The sequence below is a fragment of the Amyelois transitella genome, chromosome 22 (genome assembly GCF_032362555.1).
Source record: "Amyelois transitella isolate CPQ chromosome 22, ilAmyTran1.1, whole genome shotgun sequence".
Taxonomy (NCBI): domain Eukaryota; kingdom Metazoa; phylum Arthropoda; class Insecta; order Lepidoptera; family Pyralidae; genus Amyelois; species Amyelois transitella.
The window spans coordinates 4,498,176-4,521,758 of record NC_083525.1 but is presented as its reverse complement, the minus strand read 5'-3'; the positions used below and the strand labels follow the sequence as shown (position 1 = coordinate 4,521,758).

Genomic DNA, 23,583 nt, shown 5'->3' with positions numbered 1-23,583 from the left:
TGAGATTCAAATAGTGACAGGTTGCTAGCCCATCGGCTAAAAGATGAATTTCAAGGTTTTATAAAGAAAAGTAACAGAATTTAATAACAACAAATGTTTATTTATAAAAATACATTTTACACTTTACAATCTCAATAGAGAATAAATCTTATGTACACTCAGTTCTCTACAATAAATATCATCTAAAAAGCATTGCACGTTTACATAACTCTAAAACATACTCGATTCAAATAAACTTTGTACTTCACAGTATGGAATTAAAACAAACAAAAGTTTGCATTATCTACGGAAAAAAATTAACTATTCGAAACGAAAGCAGTAAATTTGAATGCATTTCTATTTAGGCAACGTTCCTCGTAAAATATTCTATAAAATGTATTTTTTCTGAGTTATAAAAGTCATTGTAAAAATATAACTTTCTTTTATTGCCATCAAATATAGAAAATATTTGTAAAACGAACAGCAGTCAATTTTATTTATTGGTACGGTATGTATAAAATGTTTACCAATGAGCAATTAGTTTTATCTTTATATATCTAATTTGTTTTTTTTTCAAAAGTTGATATAATCTGGTACAACATAGCAACACGTTCACATAATAAAGGCAACACTGATCCTATTTTAAAACCACACAAATTGTATATCACAATAATTCATTAAAATCATTGTAATTTTCTATAATGAGCTGTCAATTTAACTATAAATATCTTAATTTTGGGCTAATAGCACCTTGAGATATTATATAGTATCTATTACGCTTATTTATATACCCGTCTGGCAAATACCAAAAGATAGAACGTTATTTTATATGAGGTGAGCCTGTGTTAGTCATTACATTATTTTTTTTTAAATCCTGTTCCTTTTGGCTCTCTTATTTGTTGAGTTTTCTTCCACAGATGTTATCGCCAGTTCACGTGCTTGCCGTCTTTCCATTTCCTTTTAGATCGCTCGAATGCTTCCTTGATGCAGGATCTAATAAACAAATATTTGATATTTTGACTTAATAATTTGGTCCTTTGAAAACTTGCTGCGGTCTCAACGTAACTAGGTACAAAAAATTTTTATCCGGTCTTGGAAAATCCGAATTTACCTAACATATTGAGGAAACTATAATTTTAAGATAATAATAATTAATTAATATTTTTTATAGATAATAAAGGTCGATGTAGTTACACCACATACCTGAAAAGCGACTGGTGCAGTATGTAAGCGGACACGTGACCAGCGTCCACGTAGCGTACCTCGGCCCCCGGCCAGATCTCCTCCAGGGTGCCCACGTCCTCGCGGGGCACGTAAGCGTCGTGCTTGGCGCATACCGCTGAAATAATATACTGTATGGAAAAACCTTAAATTATGTTTTGCCCTAACACTTGCGCCCTCTCAATAATTGTATGGAAAAATAAACATTTGCCAGGTGATTTTACTCATGAGAGTATAATTTATTTATTTATGACACACATCAACAATACCGACACATTATGCAACTGTACAAATAGGTAACTTATTCTAAAAAGGATATGCATAGCAATCAATTTTGATGTACCTACTTTTACAAAACAATACTTTAAGCCCAAAATTATTTACAAACAAATAACTTGCCAATAGATTATCTTCTTTCAATGTGAGTATAATATGGAAAAAACACTAACATAGCAAGAAAATGGGGGGAAATGACATTGATGTTATGTACCCAGTAAGTCGACGAATTTCAAGATAAAAAAAGACGGGAGGACATTGAAAAAATGTATCTTTCTGATTGACCATATTTGAGAAAGAGGAGCATTTAAAACAGTAATTGTAATTTATTTGAAAGTAGAATTATTAATTTGCCCTGATCATACAGGCTGAAATTTTAAAACTTAACATAAAACATACCTATAATTAACGAAGTGTCGAATGGCACAGAGAAATTACTAAGATGTGTGCACTCGTCCATAATGCCTCTCATGAACTGCAGTGCCTCTCTGTCCCGCCAATGGATCTTGCTTATATCTATCTTCCTCCCACTCGACCTTATAAACGGCAAATTTATCCAATCCGAAGTTAGATCAGACACATTCCATGATCTTTTGTCTGGTTTCTTCACCGCCAAGGTAGCTGTAGTCACTTTTGGCACCGTTTTGTTGTCCACTTCTACATCTACTAATTTTGTTTTAGATTCTGGTGTTAATTGTACTTGTGCTTTTGTAGCTTGAGCAGCATATTCTTCTGTATCTGCAGTCTCATTCTTTATACTGTCTGTTAAAAAAAGTACATTAGTAAGAAATGAATTAAAAAAATATTATACCCATTGCAATGCCATGCGATCATCATGCAATAGAAAATATCCATAAAAATACAATTCAAATAATAAAAATTAAACCTTACCGATTTTATACCTGAGTATTAATTCTTTGACATCCTCCTGATTTAATTTGTTAATATTGTCTATATCGTCGGGGTGTAGATTAAATTTTTCATTGGACGTTAACTTATGATACAGAGTGTGGCTTATTTTACCTTCGTCGAGCAATTTCTTTAGTTCTACATTGAGTTTCTCTATTTGCGCTAAAGAATCACTCTTGTTATGTTTAGGCACTTCCAAGTTTAAATCTTGTACTTTTTTCGTTACATCTATAATATTTTGAGCTGTGGCGTTTGCGCCGTTAGATTCTTTGTACGTTATATCTAGATTATCTTTTTTATCACTATTCATGGATTTGTTTGTTTGTGCGTGTGTCAGTTCCTCTTTTTCTACTTTCTTTGAATATGTTTGAGCGAATTTTTTACCGGCCAGGAACGCCTCGTCAACTATGGTCACCATTTTGGACAGTTTTTCCCTGTAGACGCCGTCCGAAAGGTACTGGTCTTCCAGAAGATCCCAATTTATTGATTGAGACATAACACCCTGGAATTAAATAAGAATCAATCAATTTTAGGACCATATTTTTGTCGTCATCTCTGATTTCATGAATCCTTGCTAGCTGTCTACATATACATATATATTGTAAGACAATTTTGTTTTTACGAGTAATAACTTTCTTCGGTTACATGAGAATCAAGCATTATAACTTATGTTCTTGTTTATACTATTTAGCTTATATTTTATTAACAAATTTATCAATTAGTTATCATCGGTAAGAGCAGATATTTCAGACGTTTCTAGCTTTCAATAACATGCTTATCATTATAACAAAAAGCATACATTTTTTAAATAACTATGATTTAAAGCATCGAATGAACTTATACCATTTCGTAGCCTACATAGAGTACCGTACAGTTCATCTTTGGAGGTCGTTGAAAAGTTGTGGTCCGTTGTGCATCAGAGCTATGTACATAAACATAGTAATATAATTATTAAAAAACAAAAACACATTTTTATTTCTACAAGCAGTTATTATAAAAATACATCTCTCTTACATTTTTAAGCAGTATTATTATTGTATAAATTTCTCAACATTCACACCAAAAATAAAATACCGACAAGATGATTCAGACGCAGTTTAAAGAGAGCCTATTTATGATACATACTGTGAAATGATTTTGCGATTGATCACCTCCTTGAGAAACCCTTTAGAAAATCATTACGGATAGTGAATAACCAATCTCGTAGAAACTTCATATCCACAACCTACACACCATAATCACACCTCCTTCCCAAAGAGGTAGGTAGAGACTACATCGTTCCACTTGCTACGATACTAGCATATGTCTTTCTCTTCATTAACATTAACCTTTTAAGCGCTTGGCTAAATATCAATTGTCGTGCCCCTAGCGCGCCGCTACAAATCGATAAAATAATACCTACAATAAATAAGGAGGAGTAATCGTTGTATCGATAAAAAAAAGTCAAAAAGTTTTTATGTTTTTATTTAAAATCAGCCTTCTTGTATCACAATCATTCATCTTTAAGGTGAAAGCTTATCTCTAAGTGAAAATTAGTAAAATTTCCGAAATCTAACTTATTTTGACTAATTCTTTGTGAGAGCGAATGGAGCGACCGTTTTAATAATTCTTATGTTTAAAGTTATACTTGTTATTGTCGCAAATCGTATTTTGATCAAGTTACAACTTGTCACTGATAAGTAAATTACAAAAAACACATAAAAATTTGAATTTCGCGGGCTACATCGGAGCTTCCACCTTAAGCTAACAAGTAAATGTTTACATATACCAGTTACTAATCCCATCCCTATGGTCATATTTATGCGACACGCGCGATAGACACCGAAGAAAAGTCCGAGCAGCCAATTACTTATTTTTGTTTAAGTTTTTTCAATGCTTAGAGCTATGAAACATAATTTTAAGTAATTGTTGTAATAAATAGCTCTATTCAATAATAGTTTTAGTTATACCACGAAGTTAATAGGACGATAATAGAACGAAAAAATCATGGATATTCTCTGTCGCAGAAATACGACACGGGCGGTAGGGGCACGGCAATATTTGTCGCATATATGCGACTCGCGCGGTTAAAAGGTTAATTATCACTTCATGTAACTTGTCGGTTTAGATAACTTGACCTTTCGTCAAAACGTCCCCTGTTTCACAACTTTTTACAATTTCAATTGAGTAAAATAATATAAACTGTTTGAGTTTTTAACAAAATAAATGAAACAAATAGTCATACTTGTAAGAAAACCGCAGACGCCGTTGACCACGAGAGGCATGGGACCAACACTAGCGGCTTAGGCCAGTTTGTGGCCGCTAGTGACGCCATCTGTTGGACAATTTTAATCATTGAAAATTAACGTTTATTCACACAACTTTGCATTTGTCTCGTTCACTCTGGAGCCCGAGGTCCGTCAATGACTATGATCTGGGAGTGAATAACTTAAACACTAATACTTTTCAAAACACTACAGTCAATTTTGATACATAAATTAGCAAGCATCTTTACTTGAATTGGCTTAAAGTGTTTTATTATTTATCAAACAATTTAACAAAATCAAAACTGAACGTCTTTTTAAGCCTAACGGGGAAGCATAGTGAACAGGTAGATATATAATTTTTAAACCGCAATTTTTGTCAAGTTATATGCCGAGTATTGTATCAACTACATACGTGACCGCCCATGGAAAGTCCAGTGACGCCGAGCGGTCCAAGGCCGTTTCTTTCACACCAGTGGAACAGGACAAGGGATTCAAGAATCAAGCACCCGCCCATCACGAAAATGTCTGACACATTGTGGAGAGACGAACGACTGAAACAAACACAGAAAAAAAAGTTTTTAGAACACTCATCTTTTATTCTAAAAGGGATTTGGATGAAGTTTTACAATAATGCATCAGTCTTTTTTTTCTTTCGTCTTGCTTTCATGCTTAACATCAGAATCACATGCTATTTACATCTTACATGCATGCGAACGAGCTAATGAAAATATTTTGCGTACATTACATACTTATTATGTAGAAAATTTTGTAGAACAGTGAGGACTGAATCTGATTTGCAAAAATATTATCAATATTTATCTTATTCATACAAGATTACAATACTTATTAATAATTACACTTGGTCGGTGGGTTTCCTCAATCCATAGAAGGGGTTCTCCAGAATAATACCACCGATGCCCGCCTCTTTCAAGAGAGGTTTCACCATGAGGTTTCGGCGCCTCCAGAAGAACTGCAACAAAAGATAGAAGAATAGTTGAGGTTTAAAATTGTCATGTTTCGAAATCTTAAAGACCTCCCTTTTTAGTTATGTAATACTAGCGACCCGCACCGTCTTCGCACGGATAGCATAAATCTTCCTCAGAAAAACCACTTTCCATCATTTCAAACAGGAACAAAATCAGTCCACGATTTTTTGAGATACACATCTATACTAATATTATAAAGCTGAAGAGTTTGTTTTGTTTGTTTGTTTGTTTAAACGCGCTAATCTCAGAAACTACTGAACCGATTTGAATAATTCTTTCACTGTTAGATAGTCTATTTATCGAGGAAGGCTATAGGCATACATTTTATCCCGGATTTCCTACGGGAAACGTCAACAATGCAGGTGAAAGTTGAATGAGTCGGCCATCTGCGAGCTTTCCACGCGAACGCTGCGCAAACCAACAAAGATATACTAAAACAATGTACTAAAGATGTGAAGTACTCATTTTTTGCCACAAAAAAGTCCGCGAAAGCATATATCTATCTCTTAAGGTTTACTTACAATAACCACTTTTATGTTCATTTTTTAAGATTATTTTTTCATTATAAACAAAAGTTATTTTGAAACCAATTTTCTTTAATTCAGTATTAATCCTTATCCAAATAAATATGTTTATTACTTTCGGCTTTTCATGTAGACTAAAATTGCCATTTACAGTATATAAATCAGACGAATAGGTTTTGAGATATAGTCGTTATAAGCAATTTGCAGCGAAACATTTAATTCGGCGAACCAGCGTTCTTTCTAATACGCGTGACCGCCTGACCGCTGATTATGTCTATCTTTTAAGATTGTTGTTGATTATGAGTATTTAATTGTAAACACAAATGTCTTTGATATCACTTAATTTCAATGAACATCTTAGAAGATATTACTATTTTAAAGTAAAGTAAAGTATTAGCCTGTAAGATCCCACTACTGGGCAAAGGCCTCTCATCTCACTATATACGGTCTCCGTTCCGTCGCGGGTAATGATGTGGGCCAAGTCGTCGCCAAGTCGCATAACAATTAGCAGCTATAATAGATAAAGCCGAGGAGGATGTTTGCAAAAATAAATGTGATGCCCAAAATAACTATTCCACGCGGACGAAGTCGCGGGCACAGCTAGTACATAATATGTAGTGATCAACAAAAATATTACATCTATAAATGATATCCAAACATTATAATATTATTATAAAGTAATGTCTCCCTATTTTCTCAATCCGCACGTGTACTATTGCACGTGTACTATCTCAAAAAATCGTGGACTGATTTTGTTCCTGTTTAAAAAATAATTTATTGACAAGGCCTATGTCTTCTCTCTCTTTTTGTGACTTCGAATTACCTTAAAGATAGAGGAAGAGAGAGAAAGGGAAGATTTCGTATAATATGCGTACATATTCATATCAACGTTAGTGAATAAGCCCTCTACCTTAAAGAGTTTAGGAGTTAATGCTTTTCATACAACGCAGTTTAGTTTCGATTTCATTTGCAAATGATATATTGGATTTAAATGAAGTTTTGCCAAAGTAAATAGATCACATATATCTCAAGTTTTAAGTTTTGGTTTCTCCAACTGGACCATTTTAAAAATAACTATGACTAGGTAGTACCTAATGCTAATAAGTTCCTAACAAAAAGTAGATTTTTCCTATAAAAACGATTAACGGCTTCCAAAGACAGTTTACAGTATATATTTGAAAATTTTTCGCCAAATGAGCGCGAAACTACTTACATCTCATAATATAAGGATTTTTTCATATGATAGGCATAGCTGATAGGTATGTTTATGGCAGCTACTTAATTTTCGACGAATTAAATGTTTCTATTAGGTACAACTTTTTTTTAAAAATTAAATGAATGAAGACTATATGATTTAGACGATAAAGTAAAATTTACAATAACAAGATTTGTTCGGATATCGATTTTTTCCGAAGGCTTATTTTTATATAATGTGACCCATTCATCATGCCACTGCGATAAGATATCACACCACAATATAATCAGTGTCAATATGTGACTATCACCGGTGTTAATCGTCCAAACATGATTTTTGAACTTTATACCAAAATTACTTACCACACTATTTTCTTTTACTATATCAATTTCTATTTGACAATAGAAATTGTCTGTAGCTACTTTTTATACAGCTGATTGTGTCTTCCAATCTTTACTACACTGTTGGCTCTGTCTACCCCATAAGGGATAAAGTCTTATGTATTTGCAACCGATTGAACTTTTCACTTAGGAATAGTTTTCATCCGAGATCGCGTTCAAATAATTCGCCACTACGTTTTTGAGTGAGACGCCAAATTTGAAAATAGCTCCCCAGCCCAGATATAACAATACAAACAAAACAATTTCCGCCTGTGGATGACTTCCGCGTGGGATTGGGTTCGATAAAAGAATGTTAGATACGTAAGTATAATATATTGAATGAGGTCAATTGTTGTTTACATAACTAAGTACTTAGGTATATAAATTTTAGGATGGTTCTCAGACTTTTTTGGAATAATAGGTATTTAACAAATAAAACTTAAAATTGCCGTATGGTACCGGGCATTTTAAGAATAGGACCACTCCCTGTCCTTCCCATGGATGTCGTTAAAGGTGACTAAGCGATAGGCTAATAAACTTGGGATTCTTCATTTAGGCGATGTTATATTTCATAACTATGGTAGCTTTTTTCCACCAAATGTTGTTACCACAGTAGGTACCAGTACATTAGGTACCTACTTGTGTAGTCATGACGCGAAAATTCTTGAGATACTATGAGCTCGCGCCAATTAGCGTCAGCATCGTATTGAAGTTACACTAGGACAACAATACGTACGTCAGAGAAATACTCTATATACCTACTATTCATATTTCACTTTCCCGCCAGATTTACATGCGTCATCGGCTCAGTGTTCGGCGCTCCTCCTAATAATCCTTACTAATAATAAAGATAAAAGATTTATATTGGTGTAGCGAATAAACTCAAACCAATTGATCCGATTTTCATGTAATTTTAGTTTTTTTTTTACGAAATTATTCATGCAATTGCAGAACCTGCTATTTGATCGTGGTCATAGTTAAAACTCATCAACAGAGAAAAAAAAGCTTGGACCATCGCCAAGAGAATGATAATGAGAGTATTGAGAGTGCAATACATATAATATTTGAAAAAAATTGACGTGAATGGTATAAAATATTGTTTCATTTCATGAAATCTAAAATTTGATGGTGTACATAATGTCTGGAGAAGTCTTTTCAGTTTTCTACTCGCAATTCAATATGAATTAATATTTTTTTTTTGACATCTTGTCTTTAAATATTTAAAGATAGTGATTGATAAAAGCCAAATAATATAAATAAAGTGAAAAGAAATCAAATTGGTTATTAACAAACACTGTCATAAGTAGTAAACTCCATAAATAGATGTGATGTGAAATATATTGGGATGGTATCAAAGATTTAAGCTGCCAAAAGGATCACTTTGTTTATCAATACATTATGACAATAACAAGATTAATAAAGTCATCTAAATTAATAACTACTCTTGCCCGTGATTTCGTATGCGAGAATTACTAATATTTGTGCTCTTGAAAATTGCAATATGTTATTAAAAGGTAATTACAATTAAACATCATAAATATTGAGAGGCATTACTTCACTCTGTCAGCAGTTGTCACATTGCACAATATAAAAAAATGTCTATTCATCAGATAGCACTGTATGGGGTGCAATTTTTGTGGGCAGACATACAAGCTCCATGTCTTGCTGGAATTTGACCAGTATTCAGGTCTATGATTTACAACTACTACCAAGTATTTAGAGCAATAGTGGTCTTGACATTGCTTTGAATGAGCTTAAACAACTCCAAAAAATATTATATAAATTTTGATCCCTACATATTCCTATGTGGGTTTCCGGTCACACAGGCAGCATTAAAGCAGACTATTGCAATAGCAATATGCTGCATGAGAAACCAGAAGCAACTGCTTGAATAAGCACCAGCCATTCAAAATAAACTATTTCCAACCCAATGTTAAAATGTTGTCTATAATAATAGTGGTCCAATGTTCAGTTTGAAAAAAAAACATCTGCTTTAACCTTCAATGACAAAGTAAAAGATGTTATATAATTATTCAGTTGTGCAAAGTATTATAATGATAGTTCTAGTATGCTATAATATTAATTATACAGATTTTATTATCTAAAAAGTGTATGAAGACCTTCTTTCTGCACATAAGAATTTGTGGCTTTATAGTTGAAACAGAAAACTCACATGGTCGCCTGTTCCCGCCAAGTGTAAGCATACTGGTTTGACTCCTGGTTCCGGCCAGTGTACAGGTAAGAGCGCCTGGAAGTGTGCCTTCTGGGCTATCTCAGGAACTATACCGGGAAGGAATTTCTCTAGTGGAGTCATAAAGTAGCCTTCCACGAACCGGCAATCAGAGAGGCATTCTTCCTGAAAATGTTTTGTGTACTTTATAAATTTACATTTATTTTATGCACTTTAGGATTTATTGCTATTTTATACATGTTAAGAGTTGTCTCTTTCCTAATTTCTCAAGGTCAAACAATATTTATTTTCAGTTATTCTCTCCTCTTGTTTGGAGTATCCCAAGCCAAATAAAATACAGACACTCATGCACTTCTTTAGATATAAATTTCACTTTTATAGATGGATGGTAACCGTTTTACTTTAAATTTAACATGCGCAATCTCAGGTTATATAGTTTAAATTATTTGAAGAAGGTAGTATTTAAAAGTCACTTTCAGCTTGTAGAGGTTACACACTTGTTTACTTTGTTGTTCTAAATATACTCACCTTGGTAATTGTCACTGGGTAATCTCTTTCTATTAATTTGAAACACTCGTCACGATTAGAAACCACTTTTCGGAATTCAAATAACCTTAAATCATAAAAAATGGTTAATTTAACTTTATAATATAAGAACATGGGCACGTTTATCTAAATAAATGGACAAAAAGACATGTTTACGATTCTCTAACCTACGCAAATTTTCAGGTTTACCCCATCCTTTAGTGAAGAATTTTGTGAGCAGGATACTTCTGTATACGGCATCTAGTTTACTTGCAGACATTTTCCATGAATGGGTGGGAATTTCACAGCTAGGCTGATATTATCTTGCACAAATTTAATTTCAAGATTAGCTTTTTATGTCTTTTTCAATACATTTTGTGGGAAATGAAAGAGCCGATGTCAACAAACGTTTTTTTTTCTGTTGACATTTCGGCCAACCATGGACAAAATCAGCTGTTTTATTTTTTTTGCAGCGTTTTGTTTTATTCACATTTCATAAAAAAAAATCCATGTCTGCGAAGGTGATTAAATTTTATGTTCCTACCTAATCCTTCAATCAAATGTAGTGTACGTATCTAACTAATAGGTCCATATTATCCATATATTTAATCTGATGATTTATTGTTTTATTTTGCCACCATAGACAAACTTATTCCGCCATTGGCGGTTTGGCGGTCATTTTAAAAACTTTTGGAAGTTACTTAAATTTATGGCGTAGATATCAACAATTATATGAGCTATAAGAAATGCTCCTGCTCCGTTTCTGAATCCACTGGGATTAAGATGGTTATTAAATTGATACTTATTTTGTAAGTACCATAAATGGTACCTAATAGGTAGTACAAAAGTTTGTAAGTAACGTAGTATGTATTCCAAATCTATCCTAAATATATAACAACAATACACGATTTACGATACGATAAGCTTGGTTGGATTAAAAATTTGGCTTTGTTTTAGTCTCAAACTCTCAACCCTTCGGGTTGCTAATTTCACACTACAGCTTTACCGCGCTACATTGTAAGGTTTTACCGCACCCTTTAAAAATACGTTGTGTTTTTGTAACATGCAGGATGTAGGTATGAAAGTTTGAAATAATTTAAATAAAGTAGCCGTTACTGAAAAGATATGTGATCCGATGTTTGACTATATTTTGAATATAGATTTCGCTATAAATTAAATACCAATAATGAAACGTAATAATTCTGTTTTATGGGACGTTTACTCATTGTAATAAGGTTGTAGGTAATTTGTAAAAAAGAAACAGTTCTTGGAACATGTTAATTTTAAGCTTACTACAGAAAGCAATTTATTTGGTATTTATTACTTATAGATTGATATCAATCTTACGTAATCTTACGTGGGACGATTCGATTGAGTCAGAGTCTGAAAAATAGTCTGTTCCTATGTCCGCTACCAAAACGATATGCTAAAATTGGTATTTATGAGCTACCTCTTCTCTACCTCTATCCGTTCATTTCTTCAAATATAACCCATCGCTTCCATATAAGAAAACGAATGACCTATTTAAGTCATTATGACCTTTTTCGATACTAATTTATATTTAAAAGTTTTTAAGAGCCAAATAGATAAGTTCTTATATATCTACTTCTAGTGAAAATATTAACTATCTAACAAACCTACTAATGTGTTTGGATTAATAAAATATCTAAACATACAAAAATATTATCGCACACTATGGACCTACAGTTTGAATTTATAGAGTCCCTAGATAATGATCTATCATAGCCCTTAGATTTAAAGCAGAGCCACAATAAAATTTGTAAGGTAGGTACCCTAATAATTAATAATGTGTAATATTTGATTCATTCCTGGAAAAGGCAAAACTAAAATCCGGCTTTCGTCATCGTTAAATAGTAAAATGACGTCATTTCGTATGAGTGACCAATGCTTACGTATAAACGTGGGTACTTACGTATAATGACGGAGTCTAAGGCTGCGGCTCCACTGAGGCGAAGACGAGCGGAGCTGAGAGGAGCAGGGCTGTGAAAAGAGGTACGTGATTTCACTAAGACGGAGACGAGCGGAGCTGAGGAGCAGAGCTGTCGATTTCTACCACGTCACTTCGCCACTCGTCTCCGCTTGACTGTTTCCATTGAAGCGGAGCGGAGACGAGATGTGGATTTCATGTAATATGATTGGTCGATCCCCACACGTCTCCTGTCCGCACCGCTCGTCTCCTCCTCAGTGGAGCCGCAGCCTAATACGTTATACTTATATGGCGCGAAAGTAAAGGACACCTCTTCATAGTTCGTAGTAAGTATCTATGTAAGTAGAGAGAACTTTACGAACTGCAAAAGTCCGGGTTCTCTTTCTGTGTTTTTGATTTCAAAAGACGAGTACCTAAATGACATTACTTGAGCATTTTTTTTCGCTACCAGACATCACTAGATGAATCTGCTTATGTCATAGGTGCCTAGCTATGTAACTAGGTATAGTACATCACTGGCACAGATCTATTTATCAATAATTTTTTTTTTCACAATGTACCATTTAAGGTATGATAGTGGCAAAATATCATATAACGTATGATTTAGATTTATCTGTACCTATTACCCGAAGTATTTCACTGAAGACGTTGTTAAATTAGATTTAGAAAGAGAAAATGTCTGATGAATCAAAATCTGGACTCCCAAAGCTAAGGGATTTAATTGTCATAAATGGGACATTAAGAGAGGTTTCACTTACCTATGGAGATCTGTAACACATAAATTAACATGCGATCTCTCTTTAAACATCTGATACATTACCTAAAATAGAAAAGTAAACAATCATCCTGTTGAAAATTAAAAAAATAGTTCAAACGTGTTACCGAAGCAGCGTAGGCGCCACATTTAGTATAAGGAGGCTGAACTTTGCAGAGAGGCTTGTTTTCCTCGATCAGATAGACGGACAAACGTAAGTGTCACTGGAAGCGTGTGTTAGTGGTCGTGATAATTCAAATCATAGTGAGTTCGAGTGAAGTGTTTTGGCGGGATTTCTTGTATTATACCTCCCGAATAATTCGCAATATATGCATTCGAAACTGTTAAATTTAAAATAATTACTTTTTCATAATTTATTTTGTACTTACCTACTACATTCTTACTAAGATTTTGCTTTTACATTTTTAATAATAAAGTTCTTCTAAATTCTTACTTAGTTCAAACATAACTCCGTGAGTAGGTGAAAATGCTACTTATAAAAAAAAAACATTTCAATTCTGATGGTAGTTTTTCTTTTCATAAGTACTAGATGTCAAGATATAACGAACATGCATACCGCTCTCCTCCCTGTCTATCCTACAAGGACTTTCTTCGGGTCCTGTGTTCATGATAACTTATAAATTATTAATTTTCTGAGCAAGGATTTTGCCCATTCGCTGTGTTTGTTAAAGTTGTACTTATAGTTAACATCTGCTTGTGTTTATTCAACCTTGTATGTAATCATGAATCATTCATTCCACTGACAAAGATACTGACGCAGTATCATTGAGTTATTTGTATTCATTCAACAAAACTCATCGTGCTTCATTCACACATCTCTGAGAAGAAGTAGGTTTCTTGGATTTAATTTAAGGCGTATTGTAAAGGGCATGATACAGACCTTTTTTGCTGGAGTTGTTTCAACAATCTGGCCATTCTTTTGATCCGTGTGTGCACCCTTAGCTTTTATGTTTCGTTCCGTATGTAGTTTGGGTACAATGATTCCCATTGTGTGTATGGCTAAATCATACCCCCTTTATTGCAAAGACAATAAGTACAAATACTACGTAAGATGTTATTTTAAAGTATTGCAATTACGGTTTTGGTTCACCTGCTAAACATCTAATTAATAGAAAATTTACTTTTTTTTCTAAGATGGGCGAGAGCCGGTTATTTTTGGAGACAGTGGTGCTTCTCGCCTGCTTGCACCTTGGTGTTGGTAAGTAGCTACTGTATATTGTTTATTTTCAGCCGTAGGTTTGATTGTTTTCAATATTTTGAAGATGATAAAGTTATTGGATCAAGTTATCTTATATACAAATGATTTTTGATGGTAAAAGCAAAGCTACGTAGGTACTTTTTTATTGTCAACTAATATTTTCATATTAGTTACTTACCAATATTATTCATAGGTAATAATATTGATCATTAAAAAAGTGAAGACTGTTATGGTAAAACCGCACAAAAAAATTCTGAATTTTGGCGAAATCATGACCCGAGGTCAAACAAAGTCTAGTACGTTTAGTTTACGTAGTCTACGTACATTTTTTTGACGATGAGGGTTAAAGCATGGTTACAGCTATCTACTTAGTTCATAAACTGCATATGTTGCAAAATTCGCGAGGTTTACTTGACCACGCGGAATCGTCTTGCTGCCTACACTTTGACAAAGCTCCATGTTAATGATTCAGTTCCGTACAACCGCGGACACAAGGACAGAAGGTCCTACGTGGGCGGTGTTGTTAACATTCTTGTGATTTACCAAGGTAACTAAGCTATGAGCTGGTTGGTGATCTATTATTATATCCAAATAAGGTTTTATGTCATTGTTCATATACTATGCCAGGGTTATCTCAAAAGAAGTTCGTGTAATTTTATTTCGGAATCAGATCATTTTTTTTCCGCCGTGCCGTGCTGTGCCGTGCCGTGTGGTTCCCGGCACCAATACAAAAAAGAATAGGACCACTCCATCTCTTTCCCATGGATGTCGTAAAAGGCGACTAAGGGATAGGCTTACAAACTTGAGATTCTTTTTTTAGGCGATAGGCTAGCAACTTGTCACTATTCGAATCTCAATTCTATCTTAAAGCCAAATAGCTGAACGTGGCCTATCAGTCCGCTCAGGACTGTTGGCTCTGTCTACCCCGCAAGGGATATAGACGTGATTATATGTATGTATCATTTTTTTTGCTGTTGCTTACATTAAAAAAAAACGTATTTAAGTATAACAGGTACCTAATAATACGTTAAAGGTACATTAAAAACGGGGGAAAACACTTAATAGCATTTTCAAAAACTATCATTGCCAAACGTTGATTCCTAATTTTTTTTCTAATCAAATCTAACGTCTACATTGATACCGGTTTGTATCAATTTTGGAGGAAACTACGCGCAAATAATCTTAAAAACCAATCAAACCACTTCAAAATATTCTTCGCAATAACACTTGCATAAGTAAAACCAAATATCGGCAGCTGTTGCGAAGGATTTTATTGTTGTAGAGACATCGTCATTGATGATGTATTTGTATCCTTTAAAGTCAAAAATGTCTTGATTATGTATTTAGATTAGCGCGTTGGTGGGTGTTATGTTTTAATTATTCTTTATAGTGGGTGTGGTGGTCATTGTTATGTTTGTGTTATAATATTATGATTAATGTACCTATTTACCTTTTTTTTCTAAATCAACCGGACTCGCATAGTCTTAAGGAAGGTCATAATCAATACAATTTTTTTAGCTCTTTGTAACCGATCTCCAATCTTCATCTACGGTTTGCCACGTTCGCTGCCTTTTAATATTTTATTAAATCTTATTTTTAGCTGAGCGTTACTACAACTACTATCCAAGAAGCTACTATGGCAGAAATCTTTATGAACACGGGCGCTCCATTTCCGATAACTTGGTGTCATGTGGACCCCATACGTGCGGTGTAGGGGCCCATTGTATCCACGGTAGCGTAAGGCCGGTCTGCGCTTGCTTGGCAGGATACTCTGGTGATCCCCTGTCGCAGTGTGTGAAGATCGAATGTGTTGGTGAGTTTTCATCGATATTATTCCTATTATGATTTAAATTGAAGGGTTAAGAATTTACTTAAGCCGTGATGTTACTCTTGAAGCACTTTCGGGCTTGTTGTTGATGTTACGTTTTTCATATGTTCGGCATAGTTAAAGTGGATCTTTTATAATTCCGATACATACAATACCTACACCAGTTGCAACATTACCGAATTGTTTTTGCTCACAGATAATAGCGAGTGCCGCAGTCACCAAGTATGTGTAAATCAACACTGTGTCAATCCTTGTGAAGGAACCTGTGGAATCAATGCCAATTGTGATGTAAGTATTCTTATCATCAAAGATTCTTATGGTGTTTATCTATCTTTACATATTTTTAATACGATTTATTTACTTAATGTCGCAAGGAAACAAGATTTTTCATTAAAAAAACAGAAGATTTGAGACCTAAGACAGAAAGAAAAAATGTTAATTCGGTACATTAGAACATAACAGAACAGAAACATTACACCTATTACAACTTTTGTAACAAAATGCAACCCTTAGCATTTGTAGTAGTAGGTATAAGTATTATACCACAACGCTGGTCTTACGTGGGCACGTGAAAAATAAAATAATAATATAAAAAAAAATTAAGTGTGGCTGCTTTCTCGGTACACTTACTATTGCTAGTTTGTTTGGGAATAAAAATTATTACATAACAAAACTAAGAAATATAAACTGCTTTAAACTTTTGAGTCTCCAAACCTTAAATAGGTTTAAAGCCTCACTCAGCCTCAAAATTCCTTTTAAAAAAATCTGAATCATTCAGTGTTGATTCTGACAGAATGTGCATCGATTTTTCAGGTACGTAATCATATCCCAGTATGTACGTGCCCCGCTGGATACACGGGTAATCCCTTCTCATCATGCAGAATCGCTGATCCTGGTAATATATTTTCTTACAAAATTACCTTCGTGTGGAACTATGGTTATTATTTCTCAACATAAATTAATTACAGAGGAGGCCTGCCATCCATCTCCCTGTGGCGCCAACACCAAATGCCACGTGGCCAACAATCAAGCCATCTGCACATGTCTACCTGGATATAGAGTAAGTAAACTTGCTAATTTTAGATAAACACTAACTGTCCCGGCAAACGTTGTTTTGCCATATAAATTAATTAAAGTAATTTCTAGTTAAAAAGAAATGTTAAGGGTGGACAACCCTTATCACTAAGGGCTATGAAACATAGATATTGGCCGATTCTCAGACCTACTCAATATGCTCACAAAATTTCATGAGAATCGATCAAGCCATTTTGGAGGAGTACGGGAACGAACATTGTGACACGAGAATTTTATATATAAAATTTCTTGTGGGTACTATCATACCGATATAACTATTTGTATAAGTGTACCTGCTATATGTTATGCAGTTATTTACGTTTCTTCTTAAACAAAATAATGAGATGAATGAAAAATAACTTAAGGTTACTCATTATAATGTTATCATAAACAGGGTAGTCCGCTGACTGGCTGCCGTCATGAATGCGAATCCGATGGGGAATGTAGCGCGTCTCAATCCTGCCGGGACTTCAAATGTGTCAGCCCTTGCAGCGATTGCGGTGTTAATGCTGATTGCGAAACAGTTGCTGCTCACCGCGCTATATGCAAATGTCCTAGGGTAAGCCACATTGAGAAATTTTCTTCATTAAACTTATTTGTCAACATTTAACCAGGCATCTCATTGGGCGATTTAAAATCATTATCATCAAAATAAATGAATTCACACTTGATTTGATTTTTCACAAGAACTTCACCAATGGATTTATTAATTATTCAAAATGTATATCATTTAGTCCAAATTGTTTATCTGGATATATGCAAAATACCATAATTTTGAGTGAACATTCTTTTACTGGGTGATTTTCATAACAAAAAATTTGGTGATATTCATTTCTGCTATCCAACGCATCCTATTTTTGTACCTCAGTAATAGGTATTTTCTTAATTATATTGTAGGGTTACTTCGGTGACGCTTACCGCATCTGCACTCCAGAATGTACCTCTGACGGAGAATGTCCGAGCTACAAACCAGCCTGCGTCTACAATGCCTGCATAGACCCTTGTATCAACGCTTGTGGAGTTAACGCCGACTGTAACCTTAGAGGATTGACTCCTGTCTGCTCTTGCCCGAGGAACATGACTGGAGATCCATTTACATACTGCAGACCATTCGAAGCTCGTAAGTATATTTATATTTTATTCCATAGATATCTACATATAGACACGTTTAAGTATGTATATATCCCTAGTGGGGTCCTCGTTTTATTTCAAAATATTTTTATGTCCACAATGCAGTAATGGCAAAGTAGTTAATTTACAAACAAACCTTGTTGGTTTGGCAGTATCTAGCGGTTTTAAAAAATCTTTCCTTATTCACAAAAGGTTGATGTGGAGAGTAGTGCATTAATGATTATTTTTTATATTATCAGGTGACTTATGCGAACCAAATCCTTGCGGAGCCAACGCCAAATGTACTCCTGGTCATGACCGCACTGGTGCTGAGAGGCCTGTCTGCACATGTCCAAGTGGTTACATCGGAAATGCTCTAGTCGCTTGTGAAAAGGTAAACAGATAAGTAGATTCCACGATCTAACTACTTATTGTTTAGGTAATACCAATTTTAAGAAAAAAAATAAAAGAATTACCACAATGCTAGGTAGAGGTATGTTGAATTTGAATTGTAAATGCTTAGGTAAGCATATAGGTAATATAAATTATTGCGCAAACTGAAAAGCATACAGAAAAAAACTTTGCCATGAAATTATGGCAAACCAATAGTTAGAGGTTTTGCTACATGGGCGATAAGCTAGCTAGGCTGTTTGCTCATTAGAACTTTCGCTTTGTTTGACAATTTGCTACTTAGACTTTCTGATCGGGAGTTAGAAAGTCAGTATTTTTCGAAGTAAAGTTACTACTCAGAACAGGTAACAATAAGTATTCATTACAGGGTGAATGTGAACTGGACTCCCAATGCGGTGATCACTTGGCGTGCGTCGGCTACCAGTGCGTGGATCCTTGCCTCGGCAATACGCAGTGCGGCTCTGGGGCTGTTTGTATGGCACGCCGGCATCTTGCTGTTTGCACGTGTCCATCAGGTAATTATTTGATGTTCTTAATTTATCTGTAACTGATATTCTTGAAGTGAGATAACGCCGCCTTCTATACTATTTAAATGTGTAATGAGTATAACAGTATGAGTTTTCTTACTGAATGTAGGTAATAGTAAATTTTGCAAATTTTATTTACTCTACGAGAATAATATGACTTTAATCATAGGTAACGAGGGACGTTATGAAATCTCAAAGAGAAAAGTTTCCGCGATATGTAACCCTTAAGATTGCCTTACTATCAAAACTAAATAAAATTTAGTGTAAATAAGTAGATAAAAAGTAATATCCAGCACGATAGAGATCTAAAACATTAAGATTAAGATATCCCAATAATTAACTTATGTGTTAATTACAGGGCACAACGGTGATGCTTTGGTAAATTGCTACGAATCCCGATCCGTGGCCGCAACAGGCCGATCCTATTACCGTTACAAGAGAAACGGCGAACATGACTCTAAAACCGAAGCTAGTGAAGCGCCCAAAGGAAAAACTGATGAAAGTAGTGAAGCGCCTAAAGAAGACACCTCAAAATCTGAACCAGAAGCCGTCGCCCCAGCCGTCACTGCTAATGAAGCCGAGAAAGAATAAACGATCAACGATTTTTTCTTAAATACGAAATTAGAATATTTTTTAACTGTTCTGATAATAAAAATGCCATACACTTAAAAAGGTGATGATAATCAAATAATTATTACCAATACCTTTGAAGTATGAAGTAAGACTTCCAGTGAATAATACTTGAATGGCTTTACGTAAAGTAACGATATGTAATTCTCATACTAATGAGTTTTAAGAATAAATATGTACAAATATTTTTTAATTTTATAAATAAACAAATATTATTAAATTTAATTGGTATTCTATCGTGTAAGAATAGAATAAAGTTTGCACCGCACCTAATTAAAGTACAATAAGTATGCCTTTTTACATATATTGACTGCGAATGGGAAACCTGTGCGAAAAATCATTTTTTTAACATAATAATACATTTAATTTAAAAAATGCGTAAGTACTTCCTTAATTATACGATCTCCCTTCTTTAAAGTTCCTGCACCTGCACTTCGTTCACTAATAAATTTTATGAATATTTTTAAAAATGCTTCCATGAATACAAAGTTTTATATTATGCCTGTGTATCTGTCTGCCTACGGTTATACTCAGAGCAGATACTATATGTGGTAGAAAGATGTAATTTGGTGTGGGTGGTATGTAAATCAATAATGAAAAAAGTCGTAAAAACATTTTGAAAACTTTTTTGGTGTAGCTCTCATACAAATACTAAGCAAAAAAGTTAAAGTTAGGGATTTTTTTCCCCCTCCACTAACTCATCGCGTGGGATGTGGTATCGTTGAATAGGTCTTTTAAATATTATGTGGTTGAGACCACCAGAGAAATAGGTTTTTGGTTTTAAAGTATTTTTTGTGACTCCTCTATTTCCTCAACAATTATAAAAAGACTCGTGAAAATATGTATAACTAAATAATTTAACATTAGGGAATCGAACGTGGAACGCCAATGTGAGAATGTAAACACACTGACACTGCTTATTTTGATGTTATGGTACGAAAAAGCAGTACAGTTCAATTTAGGTCCTGCTATATATAGGACGTCGTGGTGAGCCTCCTGGACTCAACTTTCGCACACTGGCACAGTCCCATATTGATTTAAATTTCTATTGCCAAGGCCTATAGAGAGAAAGAAAGAAAGAAAAATCTTTATTTGGCGCAAGATGTAACATTAGAATATACAAAATTTTAAATACTTGTTAAAAAACAAAACGCAGTTTTGTTTTAAACGCCTGACGTTTATCAAAAACGTCGTTTTTGTTTGTTGATTGACATTGACATTTAATTTCACATAGATGGGTTGATAGCACGTCCTGTCGTTCGATTTATCGAATGATGAGAGATCCACGACAATTTTACAAGTAAATACCCATTTAAACTGTAAATATTAATGTATAACGATGTCCGACGTCAATATGGAAAAGTTCGCAGTGCCAGACTTCCACCCCGACCGCTATGTAAAGGAGCTAGCGAGATCTTGCGTCGGGGGGGAGGAGCTTCAGCAGCAAAAGGAGAAAATTCAAACTTTAGCCGAAGAAACCGCATGTGCTTTGAAAAAGAATGTTTACGAAAATTATATGCAGTTCATCGAGACTGCTACCGAAATATCCCACCTTGAGGCTGAGATGTACAAGTTGTCTCACCTATTGAGTGAACAACGTACGGTGCTTACTACACTATCCCACGCGTCAATTCTCGGTAATGAAAATGCTTTATCCCGCGAATCACTGGACAATCACGACGTAGAAGCTGAAAGAGCAGAGGAGCAGAGGAAAATTAAGTTAAATGCAATCACAGACAAGGTTGAAGGGTGTATGAACCTTGTGGACGCCCAAGATAGAACTCTTCTGCACGAGGGCGATTTGCTAGAAATTGATGCTGATGAAAACACTGCCATCCAGAGAATGCATGTATATTTGTTCAATGATTGCCTTATGTTAACCTCTTGGATATCAAATAGAAGGGGCGGTATGCGATACAAGTTTCAGTGCAGTTATCCTATCAGTACCTTAGCAGCAGTCAATGTGAGAGATTTGGGCAATGTCAAGCAAGCTTTTAAAGTGCTTGCCTTTCCAGATACCAGAGTTTTTCAATGCAATAGTCTGGCAATTAAAAAAGATTGGCTAGACAAATTTGAGTTGGCTAAAAAGATGCATATTGAAAAAGAAAATTCTAAACAAAAGAAGAAAGAGGCACAAGAGAGACCCAAGTTGGCATCAATTGATTCTCCTAGTCTGTCGGTAGAGGAACTGCCTTCTCCGCAGATTACTCCTTTGCCTGAATGGTTGTTAGATGTAACTGAAGAATTGGATGTCTTGATTGTTGAAAGACATTTTAAAAAAACATATGATTTGATGATGTCAGCTCAGAAAACATTGAACACCCAGGAGTTTAAAAACCACCCACAAAGAACAGACTTGATAAAGAGAATAGAGCAAAAACAAAAAGCTTTGATAGATATATTGTTGAAAGAACTTGATGTTACCCACAATTGGAGTCCTAGAGGAGGTCTCAGGTCTTCCCGCCACCCTGTTATCATACTCAATAAGTTTAACATGACCAGTCAGGCTTGTGAATTATTTTTAGCAATATGTAGTCACACAGTCAAGGTTCACGTGAAGGGAGTCCAATTAGAAGGATCAATAAATAGCTATGTGAACCAAGTAGGAGAAGTCTTCTTTTGTTCACTCAGTGACGCCTTAACAGAGTTCACTACTCTGTTTCCTAAGAATAAAATAAGTGCTTTCATAGTCTGGGCTAGCTTGCAACTTAGAATTTTAATGAGCCAAATAATAAAGCAAGTATTTACTCCACAATGTGCTTTAGACTCTGTGCTAGAATGTGTCTCCAGTTTACGAGAACAGTGCACCTTATTCTGTGAGTTTGGTCTTGATTTGAGATTTCAGATGGACAGCTGTCTGAGATCACCAATCAACAAGGCTTTGAAGGAATATAAAGAGAAAATTCTTGATTCAATGAAGACTAAAGTTTCCGAGGATAAATGGACTCCAGTGAACATGCACACGAAGGGAGCAGTAAACAAATTCCTGATGCAAATGGAAAACTTGGGCCTTATATTAGCTAAGTTTATAATAAATGAAACATGGGTTGACCTTTCTAGTAGTACAATCTGGTTCGCTCAGTCAGTAATCACGGTGCAGAAAATTGGACTGAAACTTGTTACAAAAGACATGATGGACGTATTGGACGAATGTATACATGCTATATTCAAGTCTCGCCTTATGCTCTCTGTAGGTAATGATTTTAGTTATGCCCAGAAGAATTTTAAGTTTATTTTGGACACAGTGATGACACTAATGCTTAGGTGTTACAAAGAAGAGGTTGGCTATGAAAATGAGAAACTTACAGAACTAGCAAAGCAGTTCGGCCTCAAGGTGGCACCTCCAAAGAAATCAAACATCACGAAATACACCAGCAATGAGTATTTATGAGACTAGTTGAACATTACATGTTATGTTGTGTATGACATTATGTTTACTAAGTGCGCTGAAGCTTTAAAACTGTAATATATAGGTAGTAAGCATGCAGGAGTTTTGTAATTTTATTTAAAACTGATGATAAAATCAAAATTTATATATATGCAAGTTATCAATATGAAATTTTAATGAACCAAATGGTTTGCTGTCTAATTTATTTCTGGAATGTAAAGAAATAAAATATTTTGGACAGATTACACAGCTTTTAATGTAC

At 34.7% G+C, this 23,583-nt stretch overlaps 3 protein-coding genes across 8 annotated transcripts; 2 read left to right on the top strand and 1 right to left on the bottom strand.

Moving 5' to 3' along the window:
• Positions 1-79: 79 nt before the first annotated feature.
• Positions 80-10,874, bottom strand: LOC106134188 (protein ABHD18). Of its 2 annotated transcripts, none has more exons than XM_013334168.2 (10): positions 10,621-10,874; positions 10,436-10,520; positions 9,890-10,072; positions 5,489-5,601; positions 5,044-5,182; positions 4,610-4,699; positions 2,368-2,887; positions 1,876-2,238; positions 1,183-1,318; positions 80-972 (listed from the first exon to the last, which is right to left on the bottom strand). In XM_013334168.2, the coding sequence occupies exons 1-10, from the start codon at positions 10,710-10,712 to the stop codon at positions 900-902; spliced, it is 1,794 nt and encodes a 597-aa protein (XP_013189622.2). In that variant the 5' UTR covers positions 10,713-10,874; the 3' UTR covers positions 80-899. The 2 variants fall into 2 exon arrangements, with proteins under 2 accessions (XP_013189622.2, XP_013189623.2); XM_013334169.2 differs by having other exon boundaries at positions 10,643-10,871.
• Positions 9,742-20,271, top strand: LOC106134189 (neurogenic locus notch homolog protein 1). Of its 5 annotated transcripts, none has more exons than XM_060950525.1 (11): positions 9,742-9,954; positions 14,290-14,353; positions 15,954-16,166; positions 16,378-16,469; positions 16,995-17,076; positions 17,150-17,241; positions 17,650-17,814; positions 18,153-18,375; positions 18,626-18,759; positions 19,144-19,291; positions 19,662-20,269. In XM_060950525.1, exons 2-11 carry the CDS (start codon positions 14,290-14,292, stop codon positions 19,892-19,894), a joined length of 1,446 nt encoding a protein of 481 aa, XP_060806508.1. In that variant the 5' UTR covers positions 9,742-9,954; the 3' UTR covers positions 19,895-20,269. The 5 variants fall into 5 exon arrangements, with proteins under 5 accessions (XP_060806508.1, XP_060806509.1, XP_060806510.1 ...); XM_060950526.1 differs by lacking the exon at positions 9,742-9,954 and adding an exon at positions 13,284-13,348 and having other exon boundaries at positions 19,662-20,270; XM_060950527.1 differs by lacking the exon at positions 9,742-9,954 and adding an exon at positions 13,343-13,398 and having other exon boundaries at positions 19,662-20,270.
• Positions 20,272-21,139: 868 nt separating this feature from the next.
• LOC106134197 (exocyst complex component 8) lies at positions 21,140-23,566 on the top strand. The gene has a single exon (XM_013334185.2). It carries the CDS (start codon positions 21,273-21,275, stop codon positions 23,322-23,324), a length of 2,052 nt encoding a protein of 683 aa, XP_013189639.2. The 5' UTR covers positions 21,140-21,272; the 3' UTR covers positions 23,325-23,566.
• Positions 23,567-23,583: the final 17 nt, after the last annotated feature.

What these genes read in the sequence shown, in the direction of transcription:
- LOC106134197 (XM_013334185.2), top strand. Translation starts at nt 21,273, where the DNA reads ATGTCCGACGTCAATATGGAAAAGTTCGCAGTGCCAGACTTCCACCCC.
- LOC106134188 (XM_013334168.2), bottom strand. Translation starts at nt 10,712, where the DNA reads ATGTCTGCAAGTAAACTAGATGCCGTATACAGAAGTATCCTGCTCACA. An exon ending in AAACCTGAAAATTTGCGTAG is followed by an intron (nt 10,521 to 10,620) that starts GTTAGAGAATCG and finishes TTATGATTTAAG; the next exon opens with GTTATTTGAATTCCGAAAAG. An exon ending in CGACACTTCGTTAATTATAG is followed by an intron (nt 1,319 to 1,875) that starts GTATGTTTTATG and finishes ATATTATTTCAG; the next exon opens with CGGTATGCGCCAAGCACGAC.
- LOC106134189 (XM_013334171.2), top strand. Translation starts at nt 14,103, where the DNA reads ATGTTTCGTTCCGTATGTAGTTTGGGTACAATGATTCCCATTGTGTGT. An exon ending in CTATATGCAAATGTCCTAGG is followed by an intron (nt 17,815 to 18,152) that starts GTAAGCCACATT and finishes ATTATATTGTAG; the next exon opens with GGTTACTTCGGTGACGCTTA. An exon ending in CTCTAGTCGCTTGTGAAAAG is followed by an intron (nt 18,760 to 19,143) that starts GTAAACAGATAA and finishes TATTCATTACAG; the next exon opens with GGTGAATGTGAACTGGACTC.